Source organism: Lissotriton helveticus, chromosome 3_1 (assembly GCF_964261635.1).
Source record: "Lissotriton helveticus chromosome 3_1, aLisHel1.1, whole genome shotgun sequence".
Taxonomy (NCBI): domain Eukaryota; kingdom Metazoa; phylum Chordata; class Amphibia; order Caudata; family Salamandridae; genus Lissotriton; species Lissotriton helveticus.
Genome location: NC_136061.1, coordinates 382,942,723 through 382,956,982, shown reverse-complemented (window position 1 = coordinate 382,956,982; position 14,260 = coordinate 382,942,723). Strand labels below are relative to the sequence as shown.

The following is a 14,260-nucleotide window of genomic DNA, read 5'->3' as shown; positions in this document are numbered from 1 at the left end:
GGGAATGTTGCAGGTTTCAACGAAAGTTGTACATAGTTACAGAGTGCTAGATAGTGACCCGGCCCCAATATCATTGAACTGATTAAATGAAGGGTACAGTTTCTGATAGTAGTGGGGCTTGTGGCAGGCCTATATAATCCTTATGTGAAATCAACGATGTAAGTGGGTGTGCCATCATCCTTTTGTGACGGTAATACCCCAAAACTTTCCAACCGGAAGGTGCTACATGGAGCATACTAAAGTCATATAAAAAAACAACTCCCAACCAAGGAATAATACATAAAAACATTTTTTTAAACTCACACCCTTCCCCCTCCCCTACAATGGTGGCTGCAACATCAATCCAGCTTATTCAACTTGTGGTAATAGAAGGTAACTCCGAATTGAAAGAGATGAAGGGCTCTGACGGAAGAAGGACAGACAGCCGATGGTAATCCACGTGAGAAGAAGGTAACTAATGGGCCCATTTAAATTCGAAATTCTTGTAATTATCCCTAAAAATATCCGGCATTTGTTACAGGCTGAGTTATTTCCATAATCAAGAAAGCCAAAGGGAAATTGCTGGAGCTTCCCTCCTCTTCCAGGCGGCTTCCAGGGTGACCTTCGCCGCACCCAGACAGAGCCACATGATTGCCTTATCTGCTCGGGTCCGGTGCTCCAAGATGAAGTCCCAAGAGGACACCTGCCATGGTGTTTGGAATGGGGTATCTCAACATGTCTTTGATGGGTGCATTGATTTCTTCCCACAAGGGGTGTATAGTCGGGCAGTCCCACCAGATGTGCTGAAAGTCCCCCAGAAGCCCGCAACCCCTCCAGCATCTATCGGAAGGGTTGGGAAAGATCTGCTTAAGCCTGGACGGATGGAGATACCAGTCCATCATGGTCTTAAGATGACCATCCCGGAGTTCTATGGAGTGATTGAATCTTGTGATGTTGGTCCATAGACGCGCCCATTTGTCTTCAGAGATACCGTGCTGTAGTATTCCCTCCCACATATACATATATCGTGGTCGGGGAGAGAGTGTGGTAGTGAGTAGGAAGTTAAATATAAATGAAATCACCCCTTTCATAGAAGTGGCCTTGGTGAGGAAGGACTCAAGTCTTGTAGGAGGACGGGTAGCCGACTCTCGCACCTATGGTGTAAGGGCCCAGTGCATTAACTGATTGTAGTGGTATCGTTCTGTATTCTCTAGGCCATAGTCCCGCTCCCTCCCTCCTCCTTCCCTCCCTCCAAGCGTCAAAAGGTCCCTCATGTAAGCCCGGCGGGAATGTGGGGTTAAAATGAATGGGTGTAAATGGCGAGGGGAAAAAAGGTCCCCCTGTTATCTCCCGCAACTTAATCCCACACTTTCAAGTTGGTGCGTGTAGCGGTGCTAATGTATGCATTCTTGGGTCTGTCCTTTTTGGGGCTCCAAGCCAAATCCCAGATAGTCCTCCTCGTCACACTGCGATCCATATGTAACCAATGTTTATCTGATTCCCGTTTTGACCACTCAGCCAGTACTCTCAGTTGCGCAGCTTTATAATATAGTGCTATATCTAGGAGTCCCACTCCACCTTCCGCTTGTGAGCGACCCAGTATGGAGAAAGAGAAGCGGGCGTGTCCCCCTTGCCATATGAAGTGCAGAATCATGGTTTTAACTCACTGAAAGGAGTCCCTTTCTAATTCAATGGGTAGGGCCTGAAATAAGTAAAGGAGCTTAGGAAGGAGTGTCATTTTTACAGCGTGTATCCAGCCAAGACAGAAAAAGAGGTTTCCACTTTGTGAGTTCAATTTGGATACGAGTAAGAATGGGCCCCTCTACCCTAGGTGTTAGTTGGACTCCCAGGTATTGTATAGAGGAAGTGGTCCATTGTAGGGAAGTGAGAGACAGGAGCCTGCGGAGTTCGGTGTGCGGAAGTGTAAGGTTAAGGATATACGATTTGCCAAGATTTATTTTAAAGTCAGCTACCGCTTCAAACCGCTCAAGTTCTGATTGTAAAGGTGGAAGAGATGCGGCAGGGTCGGAGAGTGACAAGAGGACATCATCCGCAAAAAGAGAAATTTTGTGTGAGTCCCCACTGAATGGTATCCGTTGGATGTCAGGCTTGGCTCTAATTGCCATCGCCAATGGCTCAATGCTAAGGGCGAAGAGTAGGGGTGAAAGAGGGCACCCCTGTCTGGTGCCTCTAGAGTGGAAAAAGGAGGGTGAGTGTACTCCCCTGACCGCAACTTTAGATCGGGGTTGAAAGTAATTATCTTGAATCATAGTAAGAAATTTAGGTGCAAATTCGAAGGCCGTGAGGGTATTAAATAAGAATGCCCAATCCACCCTTTCGAAGGCTTTCTCAGTGTCTAGCCCTACCAATACAGCAGGGAATTGACGTCTGTGGCCTTTTTTATTAGATGTACAATTGGGCGGGAATTATCATGTGTTTGTCGACCTTTAATAAACCCCGATTGGTATGGGTGTATAAGATCAGGCATGAGATCGTTCGATCGCTTTATGGAGGAGTAAAGTTTCGCGTTGGTGATCTCGCCCTTTTCAGCCATCTTATTAAAGAGCCGTGTGAGATATGGGCTGATGTCAGGGACAAAAGTTTTATATAACAGGGCGATGTATCCGTCTGGTCCCGGGGCTTTGTGGGGCTTAAGGGCTCTAATAGCAGCGTTGACGTTTTCGGAGGTGATGGGGCGGTGGGTAAATCATTCCATTCAGGGGAGACCTGAGGGAAGTGTAGTGTCCGAAGGTAATCCAGTTTGGCGTCTGAATCTAATCGAACCCTGGTATATTGGGTTTTAAAAAATGAGCCAAAGATCTCAGCTTTTTCCTCATCTCTATCTGTGAGCTCTCCATCGGATCCCTGTATACCACCAATGTACTCTCTCTCTCGTTTGTCTTTAAGCTGCCTAGCAAGGTGTTTGCCAATCTTGTTGCCCTGGGAGTAAGATAAGTGTTGCAGTTTGAGGAGAGTGAATTCTGCCCTATTGTTATAAATAACTTGAAGTTTACCCCTGATCGCTGTCAGATTGCGAAGAGTCTGCCTTGTGGGATTCAATTTGTGGGCACGTTCAACAGAAGCCACTTCCTTCTCCAGCTATTCCTTCTCACTGGTGCGTTGCTCATTTAGCGCCGAGATAAGGGCAATGCAGTTCCCTCGAAAGATTGCTTTAAACGTGTCCCAGATGGTATACTCCGAGGTATCCTTCGGTTTATTAATGTCAAAAAATTCAGTAATGGTTTCTCTTAGCTTAGTGCAGGATTCCTTGTCCCGCATAAGCGAGGCCGGGAAGTACCACCTGGGAGTAGGCGAGGAATTATCACTCCAGGACAAACATATTGAAAGTAGGCTGTGATCTGACACTGAAAGAAGGAACATTTTAGCCTCTTGTAAGACGCCGATTAAGGATTGGCTAATGAAAATATAATCAAGTCGGGAATATGTATGGTGGACATGAGAATAAAAGGTGTAGTCTCGAGAATGGGGGTAAAGAGCATGCCAGGCGTCCAAATGGCCAATGTCGTGGAAGTGTTGTTGAGTGTCAGTGGAGAAGGAGCCCATTTCCGAGCGATGTGGGTGTGTGCTATCTAGGTCTTTCTGCCAGGTCAAGTTGAAGTCGCACATGAGTACCAACGGCCCCTCCACAAAATCTAGTATTTTCCCTTTTAGTGTTTTTAAGAAAATCATCTGTCCAGTGTTCGGGGCGTATACCGCTATGAAGGTGCAAAGTTTCCCCATCAGACGACCCTTGACCATAATCCAGCAACCATCTTTATCGTGCTGGACATCCAGCTGTTGGAATTTTATGCAAGTCTATCATTTTATGTGCAGCGTTCTCTGCCCCGACTTCGGAGTCTCCATACTGGTAAACTTACTATTAAAATGCAGTTTTGTGAATATCTTACAGTGTACATTTAAAAAAATACATTGTTATTATACCAGCTCAGGATAGTACACAGAAATATCATATTCAAAGATTGTACATAGCACATCATTGTTATTATCAACCCACCCAAGATCATGCCCAACTAAGTGGACCCCATATGAACTCTTAGAAAGCTTTCATCTAATCTGAAATAGCCCTCCCACCTAGCTCTCTACCCCAGCTAGTATCCACAGTATTTCTGCCATTCTCCCCATATTTTATCCCATTTGTGTGGACAACCTGTGGATTTATAAACCACTATCTCTGCCCTTGCACACCAATTTTGGGCTATATTTCGTTTTGCCACCATCGCAGCTACCTTCAGCCAAATAGTTGAATAGTTTGGCTATTATCTTCCCCTATGATGCACAGAAGCATCCAGCATGAGTCAACTGTAATTGTCATCCCCGTGAATTTTGACATGAATTACGCCACTTCCTTCTAGTGTTCATGTATATATTTACAATCCCACAAAATATGAAAAAAGGTACCAATTTCTCCACATACCCTAACACAGTACCCAGACATCCCATATCCCAGTTTATATATCAGTGATCTAGAGGCATATGACCTGTGTAATATGCGCAGCTGTACCAGACGGAACCTGACTCTAATTGCGACTTCCTTGGGGCTTTGTACCGCCTCTGCCCAATCATCGTCCTCAAGTAGCCCCACTTCTGTCTCCCATGATGCCCGGAGAGGATCTTTTTGATTAGGGGAGTGATAGAGCACTTTTTTATATGTCAGGGTGGCGGCCTTGGTCTCCATTGGGTCCATCATATAAAGTGTACATTTATGCAAATGTGTAAGTTTACCTGTGGGAATCAGGCCATCAGTGTGCAGATTGGATGTGAAATTCATTGGGAATGTTGATGAATATCCATAAACTAATAACTATGTATCACAGGTTTTCTTCCTTAGCAATAAACCAATAAATGTAGAACTTGCTCCATGCCTGTGGTTTATCTGAAGTTGTAGGTTCCATCTAGGAGCATAACTATCCACAAATCTGGACTCTATTTATCAAGTTCTGTCATTTGCATCCACAACCAACACTTTTTAACCTTTAGTGGATACAATATTTTGTGAATCAACCCTTTATGAAGTTGTATATTTCTATCGTGTCCCCCTTTTTCCTCCGCTCCAGGGCACATTTGTGAGTGTCTCTCTCTGATATAATTAATATAAGTCCCTCACGATGTTGGTTGTGCGTCTAGACTGCCTCTGCCTTTACTCCTAATAGATAGGGCCTCAGGATCTGGACACGCAATGCCCTGGATGAGGTTTCATCAGTGATGTGTGCAGGGTGGTCACACTGCAACCTATGATGCCCAACATTTCCCTACCCCTCCCAAGGCAGTGTCACCTTATGTGGAAATCAGACATGATAACCACAAAGCATCTCATCCCGGTCATCCTGTTGACTCGTGAATAAGGGTGAAGTTTGGTTTACCAGAGGGAGAGTCCTGTAAAGTGAATAATGGATAAACCACTTAAGGGAGTGATACAGGTTTGCAAATATTTTCTCTCTGTTGAAGTAAATGGAGGCATGTTGTGTTTTAATAGGATGAACATAATTGAATAGAGAGGGGCATCTGCCAAATTATATTGACTGGTATGGGTTTTATGTGAATATGACTGCTTCAATCATAAATTTGTGTTTGACAACTAAGGTTTTTCATAGGGCCACTTGGGCTTTTATGTTTTTCCTTGTGATTTATTTGTTAATGATGAAACCCCTGTTTATAGCCATGTTTAACATGGAAGGATGGTGTTTCCTTGCTAGGGTAGTTTGTTTGAGTTTTTTCTGTTACCTGTTGCCTAATGAAATAATGTGTGAACCTTTCCTTGCAGTAGCGGCTGCTACAAAGCAGTAGTGGTGGGACAGGGAGTAGGTATAACTAGGAAAGAAAAAATTAAATAATCTTTCGCTTACCTGCCAGTTGCTGGTTCTCCTCTGTCCTCAGTCGATGCAGAAAGCACACAGGCTCCCAGACTCCCCTAAGCCAATCACGAAGCTGCTGTCCTCAGCATGACACCAGCATCATGATTGGTCTGAGCGGCTTGGTTCAGTGCTCAGACAGGTAATGGGAGCATTTGCATGTTCTCCACCTGGCTGTGCAATACAGGGGGGTGAAGAACATGCTAAGTGCGAAGGACTGTTTGGCCGGCCCAAGGCGGCCGGCCAAAGTGTCATGTGCACTTAGAAAGTGCCCACCACTCCTCCCTCTGCTCTCTGGGCCACCCAGCCCTGCCCCACACCTACAGGGCTAGAACTTAAAAATAAAATTATACTAACATTGTCTTACTATAATTTTATTTTGCCTGTGGTGTGACTCTCATCCGCCTTAGCGGTGAAGCTGCCACTGTTTCCCTGGCTGCCATGAAGGTGCAAATTCTTTTGGAAATTAACAAGAATTTTCTCCTTCCTTCTCACTTGACATTCATATGGCACCTACTCTGACTCACGCCCAGGTCCATTCCCTGCACATATCAGTGCTTAGTCTAGCTGGCAGTCTAGAATTAAATAATTTACCATTCAAATCCTAAGAAATAGGTGGACAATAATTACCATTTTGGCAAAAACTATTTCCCTCTTTATTTTAAGTGTTTCCACGTTCATAAATTAGTCAAATAATCAAAGTATTAACATGAAACATGCAGCTACGGGAAAAGAAAAGTTGGGGTCCGATTTAGTGATTGGCAGACAGGGTACTCCATCGCAAAGGTGACGGAGTACCCTGTCCACTTCACCCTTCGTCCCCCTGCCATATTTAGAGACAGACAGACAATACGTTTCCCATTGATAAAAACAACGGGCGCTCCATTGACGGAAAATGTCATTCGACAGCCCAAAGGAGCAAGGGCCGTCAGAGTAAGGACATTACACGACCCACCCTATTTAAGGTGGATGGTGCAATGTTTGTTTATTTCCTGTTCGTTATCGCCATTAAAAAAATGTCGCTGGGGGAGAGGAAAAAAATAATGATCCCAACACCCTAGGAAAAAACTGCCAGGGTATAAGGGGTCATTCGTTTTTGTTTTTTTTTAGACCTGCATTAGGAGATTGTTCTAAAAATCTTTAAAAAAATTAAAAAGTTCAGATGACAGAATTTAACGTCAAACTTATTTTAAGGGTCCTAAGGTTTCTTCAGGCTAAAAAACATCTTGGAGGCAATTCAGGTCAGATTCCTTTAATTAACTTGTAGGAGCAAAAAATGCTGGAGCTTAGGTTAAGGTGGGAGATTAATATGAAGTAGCAGGGCAAAATTACGCAACGTGGCATAATGACATAATGTTGAGTATTTCGCAAAACAAGTTTAATTAAAAATTCACTAAATTACGTGAATTACAGCAGCATAATTTACATTTTGCTCAGGGTCAATCTTGGCCCCATGGTATTTTTCCTCTATATTTTGACATGCGACTAAGAAAGATCTGTGAGGATTTTCTGCATCTTCTTTCTGCTTGAGTGACAAGTTCAAATTGTAAATAAAATAATTGTTACACCATCACATGTCATTTCCTTAAGTACCCACACCAATGTACCACGGTTTCTATGTCAGACCTACTTTGGCCTACACCTAATACAACTATAGATGCATTATTTTCACACAAAAATTCACATAAAAATGTGTTGCCAAAAACCAAAATAATGAATGTGTAATACGACTATTTTTTATGTGTTTTTGAAAGGAAAAACACCTACATAACACCCTCCATTTTAGTCTCCCTTTTCACTGCTTTCCCTCAGCTGCTCCTTTTTTTTTTTCACCCCCTCCCCCTTAAAGCAAATCTGTGCTGTTTCCGCCCCCGTCACCAACTCCCCCCCCGTTGGGCAGCTTTGAATACGTCTTCCTGTATCTTGGCTCGAGCTCAAAAGTCCAGTTTTTGATTTCCAGTAATGTAAATAGAAAAGGGACTTGCGCTGTTATTCCCCTTTATGTGCGGGCAAGTGTTTTACTTGACGTCGACCTCCAAACTCCACCCAGGTCTCAAGCAGTTTGAGTGTTGCATTCTGACCCTATGCTCTGCAGAACCCCCCTAAAATTATATTTTTGGTGAATTGCTTTATCAGACTACTTTGTCATTAACGTTTTTAATAATTGGTGTTTCTCGACCTTTTTTGTGTCATAGACGAATTTTCATAGCATCACAATGCCAACAAAGAGAAACGTCTCTCATTGTGGTCACCTTTGAGACTTCATCTTTGACCCTGGACTCTTTCCTAGGGATTGCTGCACCAAACTCTGAAGTGGCTACAAGACAACATTTAGACATATTACAAAACCCATAGCTGAATAAGTGGCTGGTTTTATACTTCGACCACCACATCTTAGTTGCTGCCTCCTAGAGCCCTCAGCCAGTGTCACTAATTCCTTTCCCCTTTTTCACATTCCACCTGGTTATGAAATGTAGGGCAGATTTCGGGATCGTGTGCAGACATGTGTCCCTTGCCCATCAGATCCTCTCCATGGTCACTTATGAATGCATGAGGTGCAGTGGGATGCGGGTCGATCTGTTTGGTGCCTCACTTCTAACCTGTTCCCTTATTTACCACTGAGCAACTAACACTGATACGGATGATACGGGTGTTTTACTGACATGACCCGTATATTTACTTAAAGGATTGTAAACAAAAGCTGGGCAAAATTAGCAAAAACTGGAATTTTTCTCTTGTGACACATACATTTGAAATACAAGGAGAAGTACTTAAAAGTAAATGATAATTTAAAGCAGAAAGAGGCAGAATTGATGCGTAGAACCGCAAAGCAAAGATTCCCGTTGACTGGTCTCTCTAGATTTACATCCTCTCGTTTGCTTTGTCTCTTCAGGCAATGGGTACATCAGCAGCAATGAGGAAGGAGTGGTACTCTCAGAGGAGGAGAACCTTCTGAAGGAGGAGAACCACCTGAAGCTCTGCAAGGGCATGAGTCTGTGTGTCTGCTACTCCGCCAGCATTGGCGGCATTGCCACGCTCACGGGCACCACGCCCAATCTGGTGCTAAAAGGACAGATGGACGAGTAAGTGGTGAGAATACCTGTGTACTGGTAATCTTTCTGCACTGTTTCCCAGAAGCAGTGGGAAGTGTACAAGGTGCCTCCCCATTGGGGGGATGCACAGCATTCTTTGGGATGAAAAGTAAAGTGGAAACAGGCCATGCTGCTTCCTCGGGTACCCCTACACTGCTCAGGATTAATTACATCTGGAGGGACCAGTAGTAAAGTCATTCATTTGCACTTGTTATGAATTGCTGATTATTATACGATTCTGTACATCATTCACTATGCTTCCAACTATGAACATCAGAGTGTTTAAAATAAAACTGAAAAAAACGAGAGAAAAGTGTACACTTGCAAGTAACATAACAACCAGATAATCCTGTTCTATTTACCAGCGCAATGGAATCCTAGAGATGAAAGGCTGTGTATCTTTGTGTACACTTGTTGAATGGACCAGCTCTAGAGGATAAGTCTCCGTATTCTGGTGCCACCCAACATTTGGAATCTAGTTGATGGGGAAACACTCTATCGCAGATTGCCAATCCCCTGAGCCAACCAGATTTACAAGTGCAAGGCTCTGGATCACAGTCTTGTTCCATCATGGTATCCATTCGCATGAGTGAAAGGCTCTGTATCACTGTGCCCATTCTAGCGGTCATCCAGATCTAGAGGCGTGTGACTTTGGAACTATGCTACCCCCATAACATCCGGTGCAGCAGCAGAAAAGTAAATACAGATATGTCTTTTGGAGATCTGCACACAATTACAATTTTACGACAATGTTACGATTAAATAATACAGTCCTTAGGTCTGTAGTTTCTTTGTTTTGTTCGCCCAATTTCCGAATCTAACACAATGTCATTTTGCCTAGATATTTACAGGCGAAAATTCAATTGTGGTTTATGCTACTGGTTTAATATCTCATTTTGATGTTTCAGGTGAGAGTGCTGCAATTGTGTGGTGTCTGTCTTCTATTCACATTATACTTGATTTTGTCTCCTAAAACGAGTTCTATCCAAAAGTGACGATTTCTTTCTAGACTCATTTTTTGGAATGGGATGCGTGTTTCACTCCGGGTTGATGAATTAGCTTTCTTAAAGCAGATCAGGCAAAGGACCTGTAAGAGATGGAAATACAGCCTAAAATTATTAAAATCGAATAGAAAGCTATCACAGAACCAACAAGAATTTGATGTATTCTCAACACGTTGTAGTGTGGATAATGCCATACCTGTATTTAATGTTTTTTTGTAAAATTTTTTACAGGCTGTTCCCAGACAATAATAATGTGATTAACTTTGCATCCTGGTTCGGCTTTGCATTTCCTACCATGATTGTGCTGCTTGCATTCTCCTACATCTGGCTTCAGATTATGTTCCTGGGCTTCAAGTAAGTAAACAATGCATCTACCAAGATACAAAGGCTTATGGGAGTTAATTAATCAATCTCTTTATTTGATCCATTTAAAATGCAAATCATAAAAGTACATATCATGTTAAAACCCGTGTCTAAGTAATACAAATTACATTCAATTATGGCTAAGGCCAATTAAACAGATCTCTGATTAATACCATAAATACAACCACTGGCTAAAATTCTTAATATGCATCACATTTTGCGATGCAGGGTGCGCTACGAAATTCGTTTTATATATTAAATTGTTAACTTACCTCCAATTATCCATATTCCGGTTTTTAGCACCCCCCACCCTGCCCCTCCCCCACCTTTCTGCCCCACCAGAACTCCCTCCACGGGCCGCAGCTGAGAAAAACAAGTGACCTTTTTTGACCCCCAGGTACCATAGAGGGCAGCACTGGTCAAATAAAGCACAATAACTCAGTGCTTACACACAATTTTTAAAGGGACACATGAGCTTTGGAAATGTGTGCACTGTCAAAGCTCTCAATTGCGTGGCCTGTCCTTTCAAATTAAATAAACTGTAGTGCAGATTGCAGTGATCTCTTCTCATCCCTCCAGCTAAGCCCATTGGGGCACTGTTCCCAGCGCAGCCTCGCCTGAGCAGTCAGCAGCGTTGGAGCAGGCTCAGAGTCAGTCAGCACTGCAGTGACATGAGGGTGCGTTAAAATAATGAACTATATTCGAATACATTAAAATACCTGAACTGAAGCAGAGAGAGCGATCCATGATACGGGCCAGCCTCATGAGTCTCTGCAGGCACCAAGCTCTCTTCAGCAGCTGGGCCTGGTCCGGACTCGAGCGGAATTACTTCTGCACAACAGATAGAGGTGCAAGTAGCAGCTGCGGGCTCAATGAGCTGTGGCACCGCACGGGGTTGCTGGTGGACAGCTGTGCAGCACTGCCTGCAGTCTTCCCACAGCGCCTGATGCCCTGATGATGCTGCGCGGCCATGACCTGTCCTGAGTGAGTAAGAGTCACTGTGGTGAGGTCGTCGATGCTGTGCCATCCCGCCAGTCCAATGCCGGTACTATTAATTTATTGCCTTCCTGCTGCCCAGTACGTGGGCAGCAGTGCACTCAGTCTCTCAGACTATGCTGACAGGGATGCCACGTGGACCAACAACAAATCCAGTCAAGTCCTCGGCCCCGCGCCTCTTCCACCTCACTTCCTTCTTGTTCCACTGGATGTGAGGTCACATCCGATCGGATCCTCCCCCACATGGCGCCACAGCCTTTAACGCAACGACTGCAGGGCATATTGTAACATTTGTAGCAGCACTGAGTCTGAAAGCAGATCTTTAACTGTTCACTAACTGTGCTGTTGCTGGGCACAGCTCCATGTTTGCGGAGTGCTCTCGGCAGTCCCTCTCCAGAGAGGCGGAATGTGCTCATAAGTCATAAGGCATGCAGCATCCAATTTCAAATATTTTACGACATTTACTGGAAAGACCCATGTGGAGGGTAGACCCGGCCCTGAGAAATAAGTGCCGGTGCTAAGCACCGGCACAAATTAAGCACTGTTCCTAATCACACTTCTTAGAAGCTAAAGCCATCAGATTTTCTCCTCCTCATACAAGCCAATAGAAATGTATCTATAGAGAGACATATAAAGGGATAGACAAGTTTCTTTAGGATGTATAAATCAGGTTGGCATTGCCTAAATTTAAATCTTTTTAAAAATGGAAGAATACATTTGAGTCGTTCCTCATTAAAAAAAACACAGATTAAAAACATGTGAAGGTCGGACTTCTCTGATCTAGTATCACATGGACAAAGACAGTTCAGAACGGCTGAACTTTCTCACAGGGAAGGAAGCCCAACATCAGGGGAATTAAGTTCAAACAACATCTCGTCAGAATATATCTATGCTGTAAATGTAAAATACTCACTAAGTATGAATAACCCCCCTCTTAAATTGGCGAGGACAAGTGATATAGCATCACTTTTTGCTTTGCACAGTTAAGTCCCTTGCGATCATGGGCCACCCTAGATCGAAAGATGGACTTCAGTTTTTACTTCGAGATCTTTAGGCATGCACTGGGGTTGGTGAATAATTCTGCTAGTCCTAGTGCTGTAAAAGTAGATCTCACATACTGTAGCCAGGTGATTTTATGTGCTTTTATGTCGCCCATCCACACAATATTAATGACTTACTTCCTAAAGGCTCCATTAATTTTGTTTATCTCTGAGTCTAATACGCCCACCACTGACTGTAGATCACCAATGTGGAAAACTACTATTAGGCAAGGGTTTCTCCACAAGCTTTGGAAATTCTTTAGAGACTGATGCTCTTGTTACCCTGGCAGTTTTCGTGGGCTTTTGTTTCAAATTTCGCCCGCCTGTATTCCATTTAGCTGCTGGCTGTGTAACTGAATTGGATAAGGGGGAGGAGACGACTTCTGGTAAAGTCCCAGGAGAGCTGCTCAAGGAAAACGGGGGAAAGTTCTTTCTCATTCCTTGCAGGTGGCTAAGCTGATAGCCCGGGCAGACATGAAATGGGCTCTGGCCGCCCCGAAGTGCACCCACTGAGCTTTCACCTGCCGGAACTGCAGCTTCACAAGTATCCGACCCACCATGCTGCCGACCAGGAAGGAACCCAACCACCTCAGATGCATCCTTCTCAACACCCGCTCCACCCGCAAACACGCCGTTGAACTCTGGGACCTACTCGACTCAACCTCCCCAGAAGACGCCTTCCTGACGGAGACCTGGCTGAACCCCGCCTCGGCACCCGACATAGCCATAGCCGTCCCAGAAGGCTACAAGATCACCCGTAGGGACCGCACCAATGGAGCAGGAGGAGGAACGCCATCGTCCACAGGACTCTCAGAGTCCACATTCTCAGAGTCTCGACCAACACCGACCACACCCTCAACATCGTCGAACACCTGCACTTCCAGATCCACATCGACCCCAACACCACCCTCAGAGGGACCCTCATATACAGACCCCCCAGACACCGACCAAAGTTCAGCGATTCCATCGCCGACTTCATCAGCACACACGCCCTCGCCTCCACGGACTACATCCTCCTCGGGACCTGAACTTCCACCTCGAGAACAACAACAACATCAACTCCACCACCCTGATCGACAACCTAGCCAACCTCGGACTCAGACAACTCGTCACAACACCCACCCACTCTGCCGGTCACACGCTTGACCCCATCTTCTCCGCAAGCCCCCACGTCTCCTTCAACCACACCACCAAACTCCACTGGACCGACCATTGCTGCATCCACTTCACCTTCAAGAAACCCACCACGCACCACGCCGCTGCTGGAGCACAGTCACCGAAGACCAGCTAACCACCACCCTCGCCCAGAGCCCACCCGCCGACACCGCCACCCGCAACCTCAGACAGTGGATCAACGACTGTGCCAACACCCTCGCCCCGATCAAGAAACCCTCCAACAGTCATACCAACAAGAAAGCCATCTGGTTCACTGAAGACCTCCGGGCCTCCAAGCAAACCTGCCAAAAGCTGGAGAAGATCTGGCTCCGGGAACGAACACCGGACAGCCACGCAGCCCACAAGTACGCCACCTGCAGACACCATCACCTCATCAGATCTGCCAAAAGGGCCTCCTTCAAAGACTGCCTAGACAACAACACGCACAACAGCAAAGAGCTCTTCAACATCATGAAGGAACTCTCCAACCCCAGCTCCAACATCACCGACGACCCACCCTCTCAAGACCTGTGCGACTCACTGGCCACCTTCTTCCAACGCAAGATCGCATTCATTCACGAATGCTTCAACGCCACGACCACCCCGACAACCACTGAGACCTCTGCCCCCACCACCACCATCCGCACCAACCGCCTGCTCTCCTGGACCAACATCAACGACGACAACACCATCAAGATCATGAACAGCATCCACTCCGGATATCTGTCAGACCCATGCCCACACCACATCTTCAACAAAGC

General features: G+C 45.2%; 1 protein-coding gene across 2 annotated transcripts in view; it reads left to right on the top strand.

Annotated features, from left to right (window-relative positions):
* Positions 1–14,260, top strand: part of LOC144822502 (solute carrier family 13 member 2-like) — a 375,313-nt gene that overhangs the window by 218,349 nt on the left and 142,704 nt on the right. For both annotated transcript variants that reach the window (XM_078680117.1, XM_078680118.1), the window contains exons 5-6: positions 8,743–8,932; positions 10,177–10,299. In XM_078680117.1, coding sequence (XP_078536243.1) covers positions 8,743–8,932; positions 10,177–10,299 — 313 coding nt within the window. The remainder of the gene's footprint in view (positions 1–8,742; positions 8,933–10,176; positions 10,300–14,260) is intronic.